This window comes from Oncorhynchus kisutch, linkage group LG27 (genome assembly GCF_002021735.2).
Source record: "Oncorhynchus kisutch isolate 150728-3 linkage group LG27, Okis_V2, whole genome shotgun sequence".
NCBI lineage: Eukaryota > Metazoa > Chordata > Actinopteri > Salmoniformes > Salmonidae > Oncorhynchus > Oncorhynchus kisutch.
In genome coordinates this window covers 40,500,408-40,516,428 of record NC_034200.2, presented here as the reverse complement: position 1 = coordinate 40,516,428, position 16,021 = coordinate 40,500,408, and the positions used below count along the sequence as shown (strand labels likewise).

Sequence of the window (16,021 nt, the reverse complement as noted above, 5' to 3'; positions counted from 1 at the left end):
GTAAGGAAAAGTATAAAAGACTCCCCCTGGTGGCTGGACCCGGTGTTGGAAAGCCAGGAGCTGCCATCAAGCTCTAGCGTTCTACCGGGGTTGAAAGACCCTGAGTAAAAGAAGAAAAAGGTATGTGAACCTTTTAGAATGACCTGGATTAAAATGTGATCTGATCTTCATCTAGGTCACAACAACAGACACACAGTCTGCTTAAACTAATAACACAAACAATGATACGTTTTCCTGTCTTTATTGAACACACCGTGTAAACATTCACAGTGCAGGGTGGGGAAAGTATGTGAACCTTTTGGATTTAATAACTGGTTGACCCTCCTTTGGCAGTAAAAACCTCAACCAAACGTTTTCTGTATTTTGGACCATTCCTCTTTACAAAACTGTTTCAGTTCCACAATATTCTTGGGATGGTGTGAACCGCTCTCTTGAGGTCAGGACTCTGACTGGGTCACTCCAGAAGGTGTATTTTCTTCTGTTCAAGCCATTCTTTTATTGATTTGCTTGAGTCTTTTGGGTCGTTGTCCTGTTGCATCACCCAACTTCTGTTGAGCTTCAAATGGCAGACAGCCTAACATTCACCTGCAAAATGTCTTGATAAAATTGGGAATTCATTTTTCCATTGACGATAGCAAGCTGTCCAGACCCTGAGGCAGCAAAGCAGCCCCAAACCAAGATGCTCCCTCCACCAGACTTTACAGTTGGGATGAGGTTTTGATGTTGCTGTGCTGTGCCTTTTTTTTCTCCACACATAGTGTTGTGTGTTGCTTTCAAACAACTCAACTAGTTTCATCTGTCCACAGAATATTTTTCCAGTAGCGCTGTGGAACATCCAGGTGCTCCTTTGCAAACTTCAGACGTGCAGCAATGTTTTTTTTTGACAGCAGTGGCTTCTTCCGTGGTGTCCCCCCATAAACACCATTCTTGTTTCATGTTCTATGTTTTGTAGACTTGTCAACAGAGATGTTATCATGTTCCAGAGATTTCTGTAAGTCTTTAGTTGACACTCTAGGATTCTTCTTAACCTCATTGAGCATTCTGCACTGTGATCTTGCAGTCATCTTTGCAGGACGGCCACTGCTACGGAGAGTAGCAACCGTGCTGAAATTTCTCCATTTAGACAATTTGTCTTACCGTGGACTGACTTTTAGAGATACTTTTGTAACCCTTTCCAGCTTTATGTAGGGCAACAACTCTTAATCATATGTCTTCTGAGATCTCTTTTCTTCGAGGCATGGTTCACATCAGGCAACGCTTCTTGTGAATAGCAAACTCAAATTTTGTGAGTGTTCTTTATGGGACATGGCAGCTCTAACCAACATCTCCAATCTCGTCTCATTGATTCCAGGTTAGCTGACTCCTGACAAGTCATTAGCCTAGGGGGTTCACATACTTTTTCCAACCTACAATGTGAATGTTTAAATTATGTATTCAATATAGACAAGAAAAATACAATAATTTGTGTGTTATTAGTTTAAGCACACTGTGTTTATCTATTATTGTGACTTAGATGAAGATCAGATAACATTTTATGTCATATTTATGCAGAAATCCAGGTAATTCCTGAGGGTTCACACACCTTTTCCTTGCCATTGTAATTCTATACATTATTCTGTACCATTAAAAACAACAGCTATTCACTCTTAGAAAATAAGCTGCTATCTATAATCTAAAAGGGTTCTTTGACTTTCCCCATAGGAGAACCATTTTAAAGAACCCTTTTTGGTTCCAGGTAGAACCCTTTTTTGGTTCCAGGTAGAAGCCTTTTTGGTTCCAGGTAGAACTCTTTTTGGTTCCAGGTAGAACCATTTTCGGGTTCCAGGTAGAACCCTTTATGGTTCCAGGTAGAACCCCTTTTTTTTCTCTTGCCACTGTAAATCAACACTACCTCTGGACTGCACGTAGTTGACCAGTCCGTTACTCGGCGAGTATTCCTTGGTCCGTGTGCTGTGGAGGTCGATGACCGTGGAGTAGATATCTCTAAGGTTGATGACTTTGGTCTTCATGTCTCTGTTCTCGTGAAGCACGGCGTTTGCACAGATGAAGATAAATATGCCTATCCCCATGACTAAGGGCCCGAACACCTTCAGGTGGTCTGAGGACAGATAGTTGTCCAAGAACTCAGAGAGCAACCCACCTGAAGGATGGGAAGAAGATGGAGGGGGGAGGAAAATGACTACCCCTTATTTAACCAAGTTAGTCACTGAGAACACATTTTCTTTTACAATAATGACCTGACCAAGATAAGAGCGAGAGGATCTTTGCAAAGTAGACAGAATGAACAACCTGATGAATGTTTTGTCTTGTAAGTAAAAATATCTTAGTAAAAAATAACCTACCTGAGGGTATAGGAGGAGGAGGGGTAGATATCGATACAAGTACACTACCACTACCAGATACAAGTACACTACCATTACCAGATACAAGTACACTACCACTACCAGATACAAGTACACTACCATTACCAGATACAAGTACAGATAAACTTCCATTGACAACAACACTAGTCTGGCTCGTCAACTCCCCAACAGTCTGGCTCGTCAACTCCCCAACAGTCTGGCTCGTCAACTCCCCAACAGTCTGGCTCGTCAACTCCCCAACAGTCTGGCTCGTCAACTCCCCAACAGTCTGGCTCGTCAACTCCCCAACAGTCTGGCTCGTCAACTCCCCAACAGTCTGGTTGGTCAACTCCTCAACAGTCTGGCTCGTCAACTCCCCAACAGTCTGGCTCGTCAACTCCCCAACAGTCTGGCTCGTCAACTCCCCAACAGTCTGGCTCGTCAACTCCCCAACAGTCTGGTTGGTCAACTCCTCAACAGTCTGGCTCGTCAACTCCCCAACAGTCTGGCTCGTCAACTCCCCAACAGTCTGGCTCGTCAACTCCCCAACAGTCTGGCTCGTCAACTCCCCAACAGTCTGGCTCGTCAACTCCCCAACAGTCTGGCTCGTCAACTCCCCAACAGTCTGGCTCGTCAACTCCCCAACAGTCTGGCTCGTCAACTCCCCAACAGTCTGGCTCGTCAACTCCCCAACAGTCTGGCTCGTCAACTCCCCAACAGTCTGGCTCGTCAACTCCCCAACAGTCTGGCTCGTCAACTCCCCAACAGTCTGGTTGGTCAACTCCTCAACAGTCTGGTTGGTCAACTCCTCAACAGTCTGGTTGGTCAACTCGCCACTCGTCTGTTTGGTCAACTCCCCAACAGTCTGGCTCGTCAACTCGACACTCGTCTGGTTGGTCAACTCCCCAACAGTCTGGTTGGTCAACTCGACACTCGTCTGGTTGGTCAACTCCTCAACAGTCTGGTTGGTCAACTCCCCTACGGTCTGGTTGGTCAACTCCTCAACAGTCTGGTTGGTCAACTCCTCAACAGTCTGGTTGGTCAACTCCTCAACAGTCTGGCTCGTCAACTCCCCAACAGTCTGGCTCGTCAACTCGACACTCGTCTGGTTGGTCAACTCCTCAACAGTCTGGTTGGTCAACTCCTCAACAGTCTGGTTGGTCAACTCCTCAACGGTCTGGTTGGTCAACTCCTCAACAGTCTGGTTGGTCAACTCCTCAACAGTCTGGTTGGTCAACTCCTCAACAGTCTGGTTGGTCAACTCCCCAACAGTCTGGTTGGTCAACTCCCCTACGGTCTGGTTGGTCAACTCCTCAACAGTCTGGTTGGTCAACTCCTCAACAGTCTGGTTGGTCAACTCCCCAACAGTCTGGTTGGTCAACTCCTCAACAGTCTGGTTGGTCAACTCCTCAACAGTCAGGTTGGCTGTGTTGTTATCCTTGTTATTGCTCCAGGTGACAGACACCAGGGGGCTCTTGGAGTAGCTCATCCTGCCGTTGTCTCTCCGCTCCTCCCCTGGTGATACCCCGGATGCCTTCCCCTGGCTGTGGCCTTCATGTGGCCAGTAGCCCAGTACAGCCATGGCTATCCCAACCATCAACACCACCAGTCCCACCGCAGCCACCAGCCCAGGCGGGGAACACAGGTTGAGTTTCCCCTTCACCTGGATTCGTAAGGAGACAGACATGACATCATTATAATAGAGTTCAGGAATGTATTTTCTAGGATAAACATTTTAACACATAAACTAGAGCTGTGTTTTGCATTCTCAGACTAGATGTACTATTTGTGAGGTGAATTGAGTATGTCGTGTGCTTATTGGTCATAGTATGGATATAGTTAGTGTGCTTATTGGTCATAGTATGGATATAGTTAGTATGGATATAGTTAGTATGGATATAGTTAGTGTGTTTATTGGTCATAGTATGGATATAGTTAGTATGGATATAGTTAGTGTGTTTATTGGTCATAGTATGGATATAGTTAGTGTGCTTATTGGTCATAGTATGGATATAGTTAGTGTGCTTATTGGTCATAGTATGGATATAGTTAGTATGGATATAGTTAGTGTGCTTATTGGTCATAGTATGGATATAGTTAGTATGGATATAGTTAGTATGGATATAGTTAGTGTGTTTATTGGTCATAGTATGGATATAGTTAGTGTGCTTATTGGTCATAGTATGGATATAGTTAGTATGGATATAGTTAGTGTGCTTATTGGTCATAGTAATGGATATAGTTAGTATGGATATAGTTAGTATGGATATAGTTAGTGTGTTTATTGGTCATAGTATGGATATAGTTAGTATGGATATAGTTAGTGTGCTTATTGGTCATAGTATGGATATAGTTAGTATGGATATAGTTAGTATGGATATAGTTAGTGTGTTTATTGGTCATAGTATGGATATAGTTAGTATGGATATAGTTAGTATGGATATAGTTAGTGTGCTTATTGGTCATAGTATGGATATAGTTAGTATGGATATAGTTAGTGTGCTTATTGGTCATAGTATGGATATAGTTAGTATGGATATAGTTAGTGTGCTTATTGGTCATAGTATGGATATAGTTAGTATGGATATAGTTAGTATGGATATAGTTAGTGTGTTTATTGGTCATAGTATGGATATAGTTAGTATGGATATAGTTAGTGTGTTTATTGGTCATAGTATGGATATAGTTAGTGTGCTTATTGGTCATAGTATGGATATAGTTAGTGTGCTTATTGGTCATAGTATGGATATAGTTAGTATGGATATAGTTAGTGTGCTTATTGGTCATAGTATGGATATAGTTAGTATGGATATAGTTAGTATGGATATAGTTAGTGTGTTTATTGGTCATAGTATGGATATAGTTAGTGTGCTTATTGGTCATAGTATGGATATAGTTAGTATGGATATAGTTAGTGTGCTTATTGGTCATAGTATGGATATAGTTAGTATGGATATAGTTAGTATGGATATAGTTAGTGTGTTTATTGGTCATAGTATGGATATAGTTAGTATGGATATAGTTAGTGTGCTTATTGGTCATAGTATGGATATAGTTAGTATGGATATAGTTAGTATGGATATAGTTAGTGTGTTTATTGGTCATAGTATGGATATAGTTAGTATGGATATAGTTAGTATGGATATAGTTAGTGTGCTTATTGGTCATAGTATGGATATAGTTAGTATGGATATAGTTAGTGTGCTTATTGGTCATAGTATGGATATAGTTAGTATGGATATAGTTAGTGTGCTTATTGGTCATAGTATGGATATAGTTAGTATGGATATAGTTAGTATGGATATAGTTAGTGTGTTTATTGGTCATAGTATGGATATAGTTAGTATGGATATAGTTAGTGTGTTTATTGGTCATAGTATGGATATAGTTAGTGTGCTTATTGGTCATAGTATGGATATAGTTAGTGTGCTTATTGGTCATAGTATGGATATAGTTAGTATGGATATAGTTAGTGTGCTTATTGGTCATAGTATGGATATAGTTAGTATGGATATAGTTAGTATGGATATAGTTAGTGTGTTTATTGGTCATAGTATGGATATAGTTAGTATGGATATAGTTAGTGTGCTTATTGGTCATAGTATGGATATAGTTAGTATGGATATAGTTAGTATGGATATAGTTAGTGTGCTTATTGGTCATAGTATGGATATAGTTAGTATGGATATAGTTAGTATGGATATAGTTAGTGTGTTTATTGGTCATAGTATGGATATAGTTAGTGTGTTTATTGGTCATAGTATGGATATAGTTAGTATGGATATAGTTAGTATGGATATAGTTAGTGTGTTTATTGGTCATCGTATGGATATAGTTAGTATGGATATAGTTAGTGTGCTTATTGGTCATAGTATGGATATAGTTAGTATGGATATAGTTAGTATGGATATAGTTAGTGTGTTTATTGGTCATAGTATGGATATAGTTAGTATGGATATAGTTAGTGTGCTTATTGGTCATAGTATGGGATATAGTTAGTATGGATATAGTTAGTATGGATATAGTTAGTGTGCTTATTGGTCATAGTATGGATATAGTTAGTATGGATATAGTTAGTATGGATATAGTTAGTGTGTTTATTGGTCATAGTATGGATATAGTTAGTGTGTTTATTGGTCATAGTATGGATATAGTTAGTATGGATATAGTTAGTATGGATATAGTTAGTATGGATATAGTTAGTGTGTTTATTGGTCATAGTATGGATATAGTTAGTATGGATATAGTTAGTGTGCTTATTGGTCATAGTATGGATATAGTTAGTATGGATATAGTTAGTATGGATATAGTTAGTGTGCTTATTGGTCATAGTATGGATATAGTTAGTATGGATATAGTTAGTATGGATATAGTTAGTGTGTTTATTGGTCATAGTATGGATATAGTTAGTATGGATATAGTTAGTGTGCTTATTGGTCATAGTATGGATATAGTTAGTATGGATATAGTTAGTATGGATATAGTTAGTGTGCTTATTGGTCATAGTATGGATATAGTTAGTATGGATATAGTTAGTATGGATATAGTTAGTGTGTTTATTGGTCATAGTATGGATATAGTTAGTATGATATAGTTAGTGTGCTTATTGGTCATAGTATGGATATAGTTAGTATGGATATAGTTAGTGTGTTTATTGGTCATAGTATGGATATAGTTAGTATGGATATAGTTAGTATGGATATAGTTAGTGTGCTTATTGGTCATAGTATGGATATAGTTAGTATGGATATAGTTAGTATGGATATAGTTAGTGTGCTTATTGGTCATAGTATGGATATAGTTAGTATGGATATAGTTAGTGTGTTTATTGGTCATAGTATGGATATAGTTAGTATGGATATAGTTAGTATGGATATAGTTAGTGTGCTTATTGGTCATAGTATGGATATAGTTAGTATGGATATAGTTAGTATGGATATAGTTAGTGTGCTTATTGGTCATAGTATGGATATAGTTAGTATGGATATAGTTAGTGTGTTTATTGGTCATAGTATGGATATAGTTAGTATGGATATAGTTAGTGTGCTTATTGGTCATAGTATGGATATAGTTAGTATGGATATAGTTAGTGTGTTTATTGGTCATAGTATGGATATAGTTAGTATGGATATAGTTAGTATGGATATAGTTAGTGTGCTTATTGGTCATAGTATGGATATAGTTAGTATGGATATAGTTAGTATGGATATAGTTAGTGTGCTTATTGGTCATAGTATGGATATAGTTAGTATGGATATAGTTAGTGTGTTATTGGTCATAGTATGGATATAGTTAGTATGGATATAGTTAGTGTGCTTATTGGTCATAGTATGGATATAGTTAGTATGGATATAGTTAGTGTGTTTATTGGTCATAGTATGGATATAGTTAGTATGGATATAGTTAGTATGGATATAGTTAGTGTGCTTATTGGTCATAGTATGGATATAGTTAGTGTGCTTATTGGTCATAGTATGGATATAGTTAGTATGGATATAGTTAGTGTGCTTATTGGTCATAGTATGGATATAGTTAGTATGGATATAGTTAGTATGCTTATTGGTCATAGTATGGATATAGTTAGTATGGATATAGTTAGTGTGCTTATTGGTCATAGTATGGATATAGTTAGTGTGCTTATTGGTCATAGTATGGATATAGTTAGTATGCCAAAAGTTCCCGGATGTCATACTAAATTTGCCAAAATATGACGTGTACAAGCAGTGGACACTATTTCCGTGCTTTTAAGGGCCCATAATGCATTTCTTCAGAAAATGGCGGAAAATATGCAGCCGAAGTCCGACGAGAAGCGGATACAAATTCATTGCTTTAACTAATTATGACTAAATGTTAAGAAAATGTTGAGCAGTGTAATAGAGTAATTCAAATCAGTTACGTTACACGTTATGTTGGCTGACAATTTGTTAGTTACGCTATCCTTATGAATCACATAGCATTACAGCAGTATGTTAGCTACTCTATCCTTATGGACCACATAGCATTACAGCAGTATGTACCAGTATGTTAGCTACTCTATCCTTATGAACCACATAGCATTACAGCAGTATGTACCAGTATGTTAGCTACTCTATCCTTATGAACCACATAGCATTACAGCAGTATGTACCAGTATGTTAGCTACTCTATCCTTATGAACCACATAGCATTACAGCAGTATGTACCAGTATGTTAGCTACTCTATCCTTATGGACCACATAGCATTACAGCAGTATGTACCAGTATGTTAGCTACTCTATCCTTATGAACCACATAGCATTACAGCAGTATGTACCAGTATGTTAGCTACTCTATCCTTATGGACCACATAGCATTACAGCAGTATGTACCAGTATGTTAGCTACTCTATCCTTATGAACCACATAGCATTACAGCAGTATGTACCAGTATGTTAGCTACTCTGTCCTTATGAACCACATAGCATTACAGTAGTATGTACCAGTATGTTAGCTACTCTGTCCTTATGAACCACATAGCATTACAGCAGTATGTACCAGTATGTTAGCTACTCTATCCTTATGGACCACATAGCATTACAGCAGTATGTTAGCTACTCTATCCTTATGAACCACATAGCATTACAGCAGTATGTACCAGTATGTTAGCTACTCTATCCTTATGAACCACATAGCATTACAGCAGTATGTACCAGTATGTTAGCTACTCTATCCTTATGAACCACATAGCATTACAGCAGTATGTACCAGTATGTTAGCTACTCTATCCTTATGAACCACATATCATTACAGCAGTATGTACCAGTATGTTAGCTACTCTATCCTTATGAACCACATAGCATTACAGCAGTATGTACCAGTATGTTAGCTACTCTATCCTTATGGACCACATATCATTACAGCAGTATGTACCAGTATGTTAGCTACTCTATCCTTATGAACCACATAGCATTACAGCAGTATGTACCAGTATGTTAGCTACTCTATCCTTATGAACCACATAGCATTACAGCAGTATGTACCAGTATGTTAGCTACTCTATCCTTATGAACCACATAGCATTACAGCAGTATGTTAGCTACTCTATCCTTATGAACCACATAGCATTACTGCAGTATGTACCAGTATGTTAGCTACTCTATCCTTATGAACCACATAGCATTACTGCAGTATGTACCAGTATGTTAGCTACTCTATCCTTACGAACCGCATATCATTACAGCACTGTGAATATACTACATCGTTCTAAACCTGATGCAATACACAAAGCATCATGGGTACTGTAGTCCATCATGCTGCCCACCACCACCACATCGTTCTAAACCTGATGCACTACACAAAGCATCATGGGTACTGTAGTCCATCATGCTACCCACCACCACCACATCGTTCTAAACCTGATGCAATACACAAAGCATCATGGGTACTGTAGTCCATCATGCTACCCACCACCCCCCACATCGTTCTAAACCTGATGCAATACACAAAGCATCATGGGTACTGTAGTCCATCATGCTACCCACCACCACCACATCGTTCTAAACCTGATGCAATATACAAAGCATCATGGGTACTGTAGTACAGAGCATGATGGGTATTGTAGTAGATCATGCTACCCACCACCACTACATCGTTCTTCTTTCTCTTGGCTTGTTTCCTCTTCCTCTTGTTCTCAGCTTGGTTCTTAGAGTGCTGGGAGTCCTGGCGCCGGTTTATACGCAGGAGGCCCCCTGTTGCAATCATGGTCGACGATTCGATTTGATTAGACGACGGGCTTGTCAATCAACCTGGGAGAAGAGGGAGGGGAGAGGGGGAAAACAGGGAGGTCAGTCGGCCGCGTCGATGAAGAATCTTTGTTACATTTACAGTAGTTTCTCAGTACATTCCCCGAAATTATGACTTCATACCTACAACCATTCTAGTATTAATTGAGGGATATCTTGATATAAATAACAAATAGTTGATATGATATTATATTATATCAAAACAGATTTTCAAAAACAAAACGCATCAACAACAAAAAAATATCTAAGAAATCAGATGAATCTGTCACTGTTGGGTAGATAAATGACTGCTGAATCCTGTTTCATAGACAGAGATACATGATAATATCAGATACATGATAATATCAGATAGGAACAGGCAGAAACAGAGATACATGATAATATCAGATAGGAACATGTATCTATAATCAGTCTGTATTCAGTTGGATATCAAACCTGGAAAACAGTTGAGACCAGACAACCACCCAGCAGGCATCTCCATGTCCAGCTCAATCACACCTTCTCTCTTTCTTTCGCTCTCCGTCTCTCTGTCATTATTCATCTCTCACTCCCTCAATCTCTCTCCCTTCCACTCTCTCTCCCTTCTACTCTCTCTCCCTCCCACTCTCTCTCCCTTCTACTCTCTCTCCCTTCTACTCTCTCTCCCTTCCACTCTCTCTCCCTTCCACTCTCTCTCCCTCCCATTCTATCCCTCCCACTCTCCTCTCCCTTCCACTCTCTCTCCCCTCTACTCTCTCTCCCTTCCACTCTCTCTCTCTCCCTCCCATTCTATCCCGTCTACTCTCTTTCCCTCCCATTCTATCCCTTCCACTCTCTCTCCCTCCCATTCTATCCCTTCTACCTCTCTCTCCCTTCCACTCTCTCTCCCTCCCATTCTATCCCTCCACTCTCTCTCCCTTCCACTCTCTCCCCCTCTACTCTCTCTCCCTTCCACTCTCTCTCCCTCCCATTCTATCCCTTCTACTCTCTCTCCCTCCCATTCTATCCCTCCCACTCTCTCTCCCTCCCATTCTATCCCTCCCACTCTCTCTCCCTTCTACTCTCTCTCCCTTCCACTCTCTCTCCCTTCCACTCTCTCTCCCTCCCATTCTATCCCTTCACTCTCTCTCCCTCCCATTCTATCCCTTCCACTCTCTCTCCCTTCCACTCTCTCTCCCTTCCACTCTCTCTCCCTCCCATTCTATCCCTCCCACTCTCTCTCCCTTCTACTCTCTCTCCCTTCCACTCTCTCTCCCTTCCACTCTCTCTCCCTTCCACTCTCTCCCTTCCACTCTCTCTCCCCCCCATTCTATCCCTCCCACTCTCTCTCCCTTCCACTCTCTCTCCCTTCCACTCTCTCTCCCTTCCACTCTCCTCTCCCTCCCATTCTATCCCTCCCACTCTCTCTCCCTCCCACTCTCTCTCCCTTCCACTCTCTCTCCTCCCACTCTCTCTCCCTTCTACTCTCTCTCCCTCCCATTCTATCCCTCCCACTCTCTCTCCCTTCCACTCTCTCTCCCTTCCACTCTTTCTCCCTCACACTCTCTCTCCCTTCCACTCTCTCTCCCTCCCACTCTCTCTCCCTTCCACTCTCTCTCCCTTCCACTCTCTCTCCCTCCCATTCTATTCCTCCCACTCTCTCTCCCTCCCACTCTCTCTCCCTCCCACTCTCTCTCCCTCCCATTCTATCCCTCCCACTCTCTCTCCCTTCCACTCTCTCTCCCTTCTAACTCTCTCTGCCTTCTACTCTCTCTCCCTCCCATTCTATCCCTTCCACTCTCTCTCCCTCCCATTCTATCCCTCCCATTCTATCCCTCCCACTCTCTCTCCCTTCCACTCTCTCTCCCTTCTACTCTCTCTGCCTTCTACTCTCTCTCCCTCCCATTCTATCCCTTCCACTCTCTCTCCCTCCCATTCTATCCCTCCCACTCTCTCTCCCTTCCACTCTCTCTCCCTCCCATTCTATCCCTCCCACTCTCTCTCCCTTCCACTCTCTCTCCCTTCCACTCTCTCTCCCCCCCATTCTATCCCTCCCACTCTCTCTCCCTTCTACTCTCTCTCCCTTCCACTCTCTCTCCCTACCACTCTCTCTCCTTTCCACTCTCTCTCCCTCCCATTCTATCCCTTCCACTCTCTCTCCCTCCCATTCTATCCCTCCCACTCTCTCTCCCTTCCACTCTCTCTCCCTCCCATTCTATCCCTCCCACTCTCTCTCCCTTCCACTCTCTCTCCCTTCCACTCTTTCTCCCTCCCACTCTCTCTCCCTTCCACTCTCGCTCCCTCCCACTCTCTCTCCCTTCCACTCTCTCTCCCTTCCACTCTCTCTCCCTCCCACTCTCTCTCCCTCCCACTCTCTCTCCCTCCCACTCTCTCTCCCTCCCACTCTCTCCCTCCCACTCTCTCTCCCTCCCATTCTATCCCTCCCACTCTCTCTCCCTTCCACTCTCTCTCCCTTCTACTCTCTCTGCCTTCTACTCTCTCTCCCTCCCATTCTATCCCTTCCACTCTCTCTCCCTCCCATTCTATCCCTCCCACTCTCTCTCCCTTCCACTCTCTCTCCCTTCTACTCTCTCTCCCTTCTACTCTCTCTCCCTTCTACTCTCTCTCCCTCCCACTCTCTCTCCCTCCCATTCCAATTCTACCAATATTCTCGCTTCTTTCAAGTCCAGTTTTTACTTACAAACACTAATTAGTGATTGCAGACGTCTGCTGTTGATGAGTTCCAATCACAGGGATATGAATATTAATGTGAAGAGAATATATTAATATTAATATGAAGATAATATATGAATATTCATGTGAAGAGAAGATTGGCTTTGGTCTCAATTGGCACCCTATTTCCTACGTAGTGCACTACTTTTGGCCAGGACCCATAGGGAATAGGGTGCCATGGCCCATTGGGCTCCCATTTGGAATGCACCCATTGATTGTCTCTATTATTCAGAGAGACTCATGCCTCGTCCACCCCTGACTCCCTCAGTAGGTGTTTAATCACGCTATTAAGTCCTCATTATCCTAGTTCTTAGGTTCACATTCATGAATAACTTTTGAACTCAAATGACTATTCACAGTGGCAATTAGGGAGTTAATGTGATTTCGATTGCCCAGTCTGACAGTCATAAAACATGATTTAAAAAGAAGAAGAAGAAGAAGAAGAAGAAGAAGAAGAAGAAGAAGAAGAAGGGCAGCAAGCTATCAAGATTCTGACTACAAGGCTGAAGATGGAAGAAGGGAGGATACCTAGTCAGTACAACTGAATGAAAGGGGGGATACCTAGTCAGTACAACTGAATGAAAGGGGGGATACCTAGTCAGTACAACTGAATGAAAGGGGGGATACCTAGTCAGTACAACTGAATGAAAGGGGGGATACCTAGTCAGTACAACTGAATGAAAGGGGGGATACCTAGTCAGTACAACTGAATGAAAGGGGGTATACCTAGTCAGTACAACTGAATGAAAGGGGGGATACCTAGTCAGTACAACTGAATGAAAGGGGGGGATACCTAGTCAGTACAACTGAATGAAAGGGGGGATACCTAGTCAGTACAACTGAATGAAAGGGGGGATACCTAGTCAGTACAACTGAATGAAAGGGGGGATACCTAGTCAGTACAACTGAATGAAAGGGGTATACCTAGTCAGCACAACTGAATGAAAGGGGGGATACCTAGTCAGTACAACTGAATGAAAGGGGGGGATACCTAGTCAGTATAACTGAATGAAAGGGGGGATACCTAGTCAGTACAACTGAATGAAAGGGGGGGATACCTAGTCAGTACAACTGAATGAAAGGGGGGATACCTGGTCAGTACAACTGAATGAAAGGGGGGGATACCTAGTCAGTACAACTGAATGAAAGGGGGGATACCTAGTCAGTACAACTGAATGAAAGGGGGGATACCTAGTCAGTACAACTGAATGAAAGGGGGGGATACCTAGTCAGTACAACTGAATGAAAGGGGGGATACCTAGTCAGTACAACTGAATGAAAGGGGGGGATACCTAGTCAGTACAACTGAATGAAAGGGGGGATACCTGGTCAGTACAACTGAATGAAAGGGGGGATACCTAGTCAGTACAACTGAATGAAAAGGGGATACCTAGTCAGTACAACTGAATGAAAGGGGGGATACCTAGTCAGTACAACTGAATGAAAAGGGGATACCTAGTCAGTACAACTGAATGAAAGGGGGGATACCTAGTCAGTACAACTGAATGAAAAGGGGATACCTAGTCAGTACAACTGAATGAAAGGGGGGATACCTAGTCAGAACAACTGAATGAAAAGGGGATACCTAGTCAGTACAACTGAATGAAAGGGGGGATACCTAGTCAGTACAACTGAATGAAAGGGGGGATACCTAGTCAGAACAACTGAATGAAAGGGGTATACCTAGTCAGCACAACTGAATGAAAGGGGGGATACCTAGTCAGTACAACTGAATGAAAGGGGGGGATACCTAGTCAGTATAACTGAATGAAAGGGGGGATACCTAGTCAGTACAACTGAATGAAAGGGGGGATACCTGGTCAGTACAACTGAATGAAAGGGGGGATACCTAGTCAGTACAACTGAATGAAAGGGGGGATACCTAGTCAGTACAACTGAATGAAAGGGGGGATACCTAGTCAGTACAACTGAATGAAAGGGGGGATACCTAGTCAGTACAACTGAATGAAAGGGGGGATACCTGGTCAGTACAACTGAATGAAAGGGGGGGATACCTAGTCAGTACAACTGAATGAAAGGGGGGGATACCTAGTCAGTACAACTGAATGAAAGGGGGGATACCTAGTCAGTACAACTGAATGAAAAGGGGATACCTAGTCAGTACAACTGAATGAAAGGGGGGATACCTAGTCAGTACAACTGAATGAAAGGGGGGATACCTAGTCAGTACAACTGAATGAAAAGGGGATACCTAGTCAGTACAACTGAATGAAAGGGGGGATACCTAGTCAGAACAACTGAATGAAAGGGGATACCTAGTCAGTACAACTGAATGAAAGGGGGGGATACCTAGTCAGTACAACTGAATGAAAGGGGGGATACCTAGTCAGTACAACTGAATGCCTTCAACTAAAATGTGTCTTCCACATTGAACCCCTCTGAATTATCTGGTATTTGTCTTTATTAGTATTATTAGTTTCTGAAAGATGAGAGTTAAAATAGACCTACATATTCTGTGGACAGAGATGCATGAAACATCGATTGTTGCTTTCCCCAAGAGACTGTTTTTCTTCTGCTAGCGTTGAGTCCGTGTGACAGTTGACCTGGAGAGGGGGTGAGAAGGTCCAGACCTGTTTTCAACAGACATCCGCCTCTCATACTAAAACACATATATTCCAGTCCTCACTTGAGTTTCACACATGCAGACTTTGATGACAAACATTCACCAGTTCTGCCTCAGTTCAAACTAGACCTGCTATGTCCGCCGCTGACATGACTCACCGAAGTGGGCTATTTAAGACGCAAAAAAAAAGTCAGCTACAAAATGCATTTGTGGCAGCAAACTTCAACTTAGCATATTACCACTGACACAATGCGTTTAGCGCACTGCTATTGCGATGCCCACGCATAGACTGAAACAGCCAAAGGTCTTCAAGATGCCAGGTTGACATTTATTGTGATGAGTCTTGTCATGGAGGCATAACTAAACGATTTCTGCTTCTGTAGATGGGCCAGCTGCAAAGTTAAAATTGTCTAATAATGTTTGTTTTTTTAAGTATGAAAACCAAAATGAGCACGTTGGTCTTCATTTAAGGGTATGGGTTAGGTATTAGTGTTAGCACAGTGTGGTTAAGGTTAGAGTGTAGGTTAATCTGATTGTAAAGACTTTGTGGCCAGCTAGTGACCACTCGGCAGAGCTGCATCCAGAACAAGATTAATGACCAAAAAAAGACGATAACCTGCCTTCAATGTTCAGAGGCAAGAGGAT

The 16,021-nt window shown here is 41.9% G+C and overlaps 1 protein-coding gene across 1 annotated transcript; it reads right to left on the bottom strand.

Moving 5' to 3' along the window:
* Positions 1–18: 18 nt before the first annotated feature.
* LOC116357829 (ice nucleation protein InaA-like) lies at positions 19–15,349 on the bottom strand. The gene is made up of 4 exons (XM_031807248.1): positions 15,262–15,349; positions 9,938–10,104; positions 1,892–4,005; positions 19–100 (listed from the first exon to the last, which is right to left on the bottom strand). Exons 2-3 carry the CDS (start codon positions 10,058–10,060, stop codon positions 2,200–2,202), a joined length of 1,929 nt encoding a protein of 642 aa, XP_031663108.1. The 5' UTR covers positions 10,061–10,104; positions 15,262–15,349; the 3' UTR covers positions 19–100; positions 1,892–2,199.
* Positions 15,350–16,021: the final 672 nt, after the last annotated feature.

Coding starts and splice junctions, on each gene's coding strand:
- LOC116357829 (XM_031807248.1), bottom strand. CDS start 10,060: ATGATTGCAACAGGGGGCCTCCTGCGTATAAACCGGCGCCAGGACTCC. Junction 4,006..9,937: donor AGAAGAACGATGTAGTGGTG/GTGGGTAGCATG, acceptor TTACGAATCCAG/GTGAAGGGGAAACTCAACCT.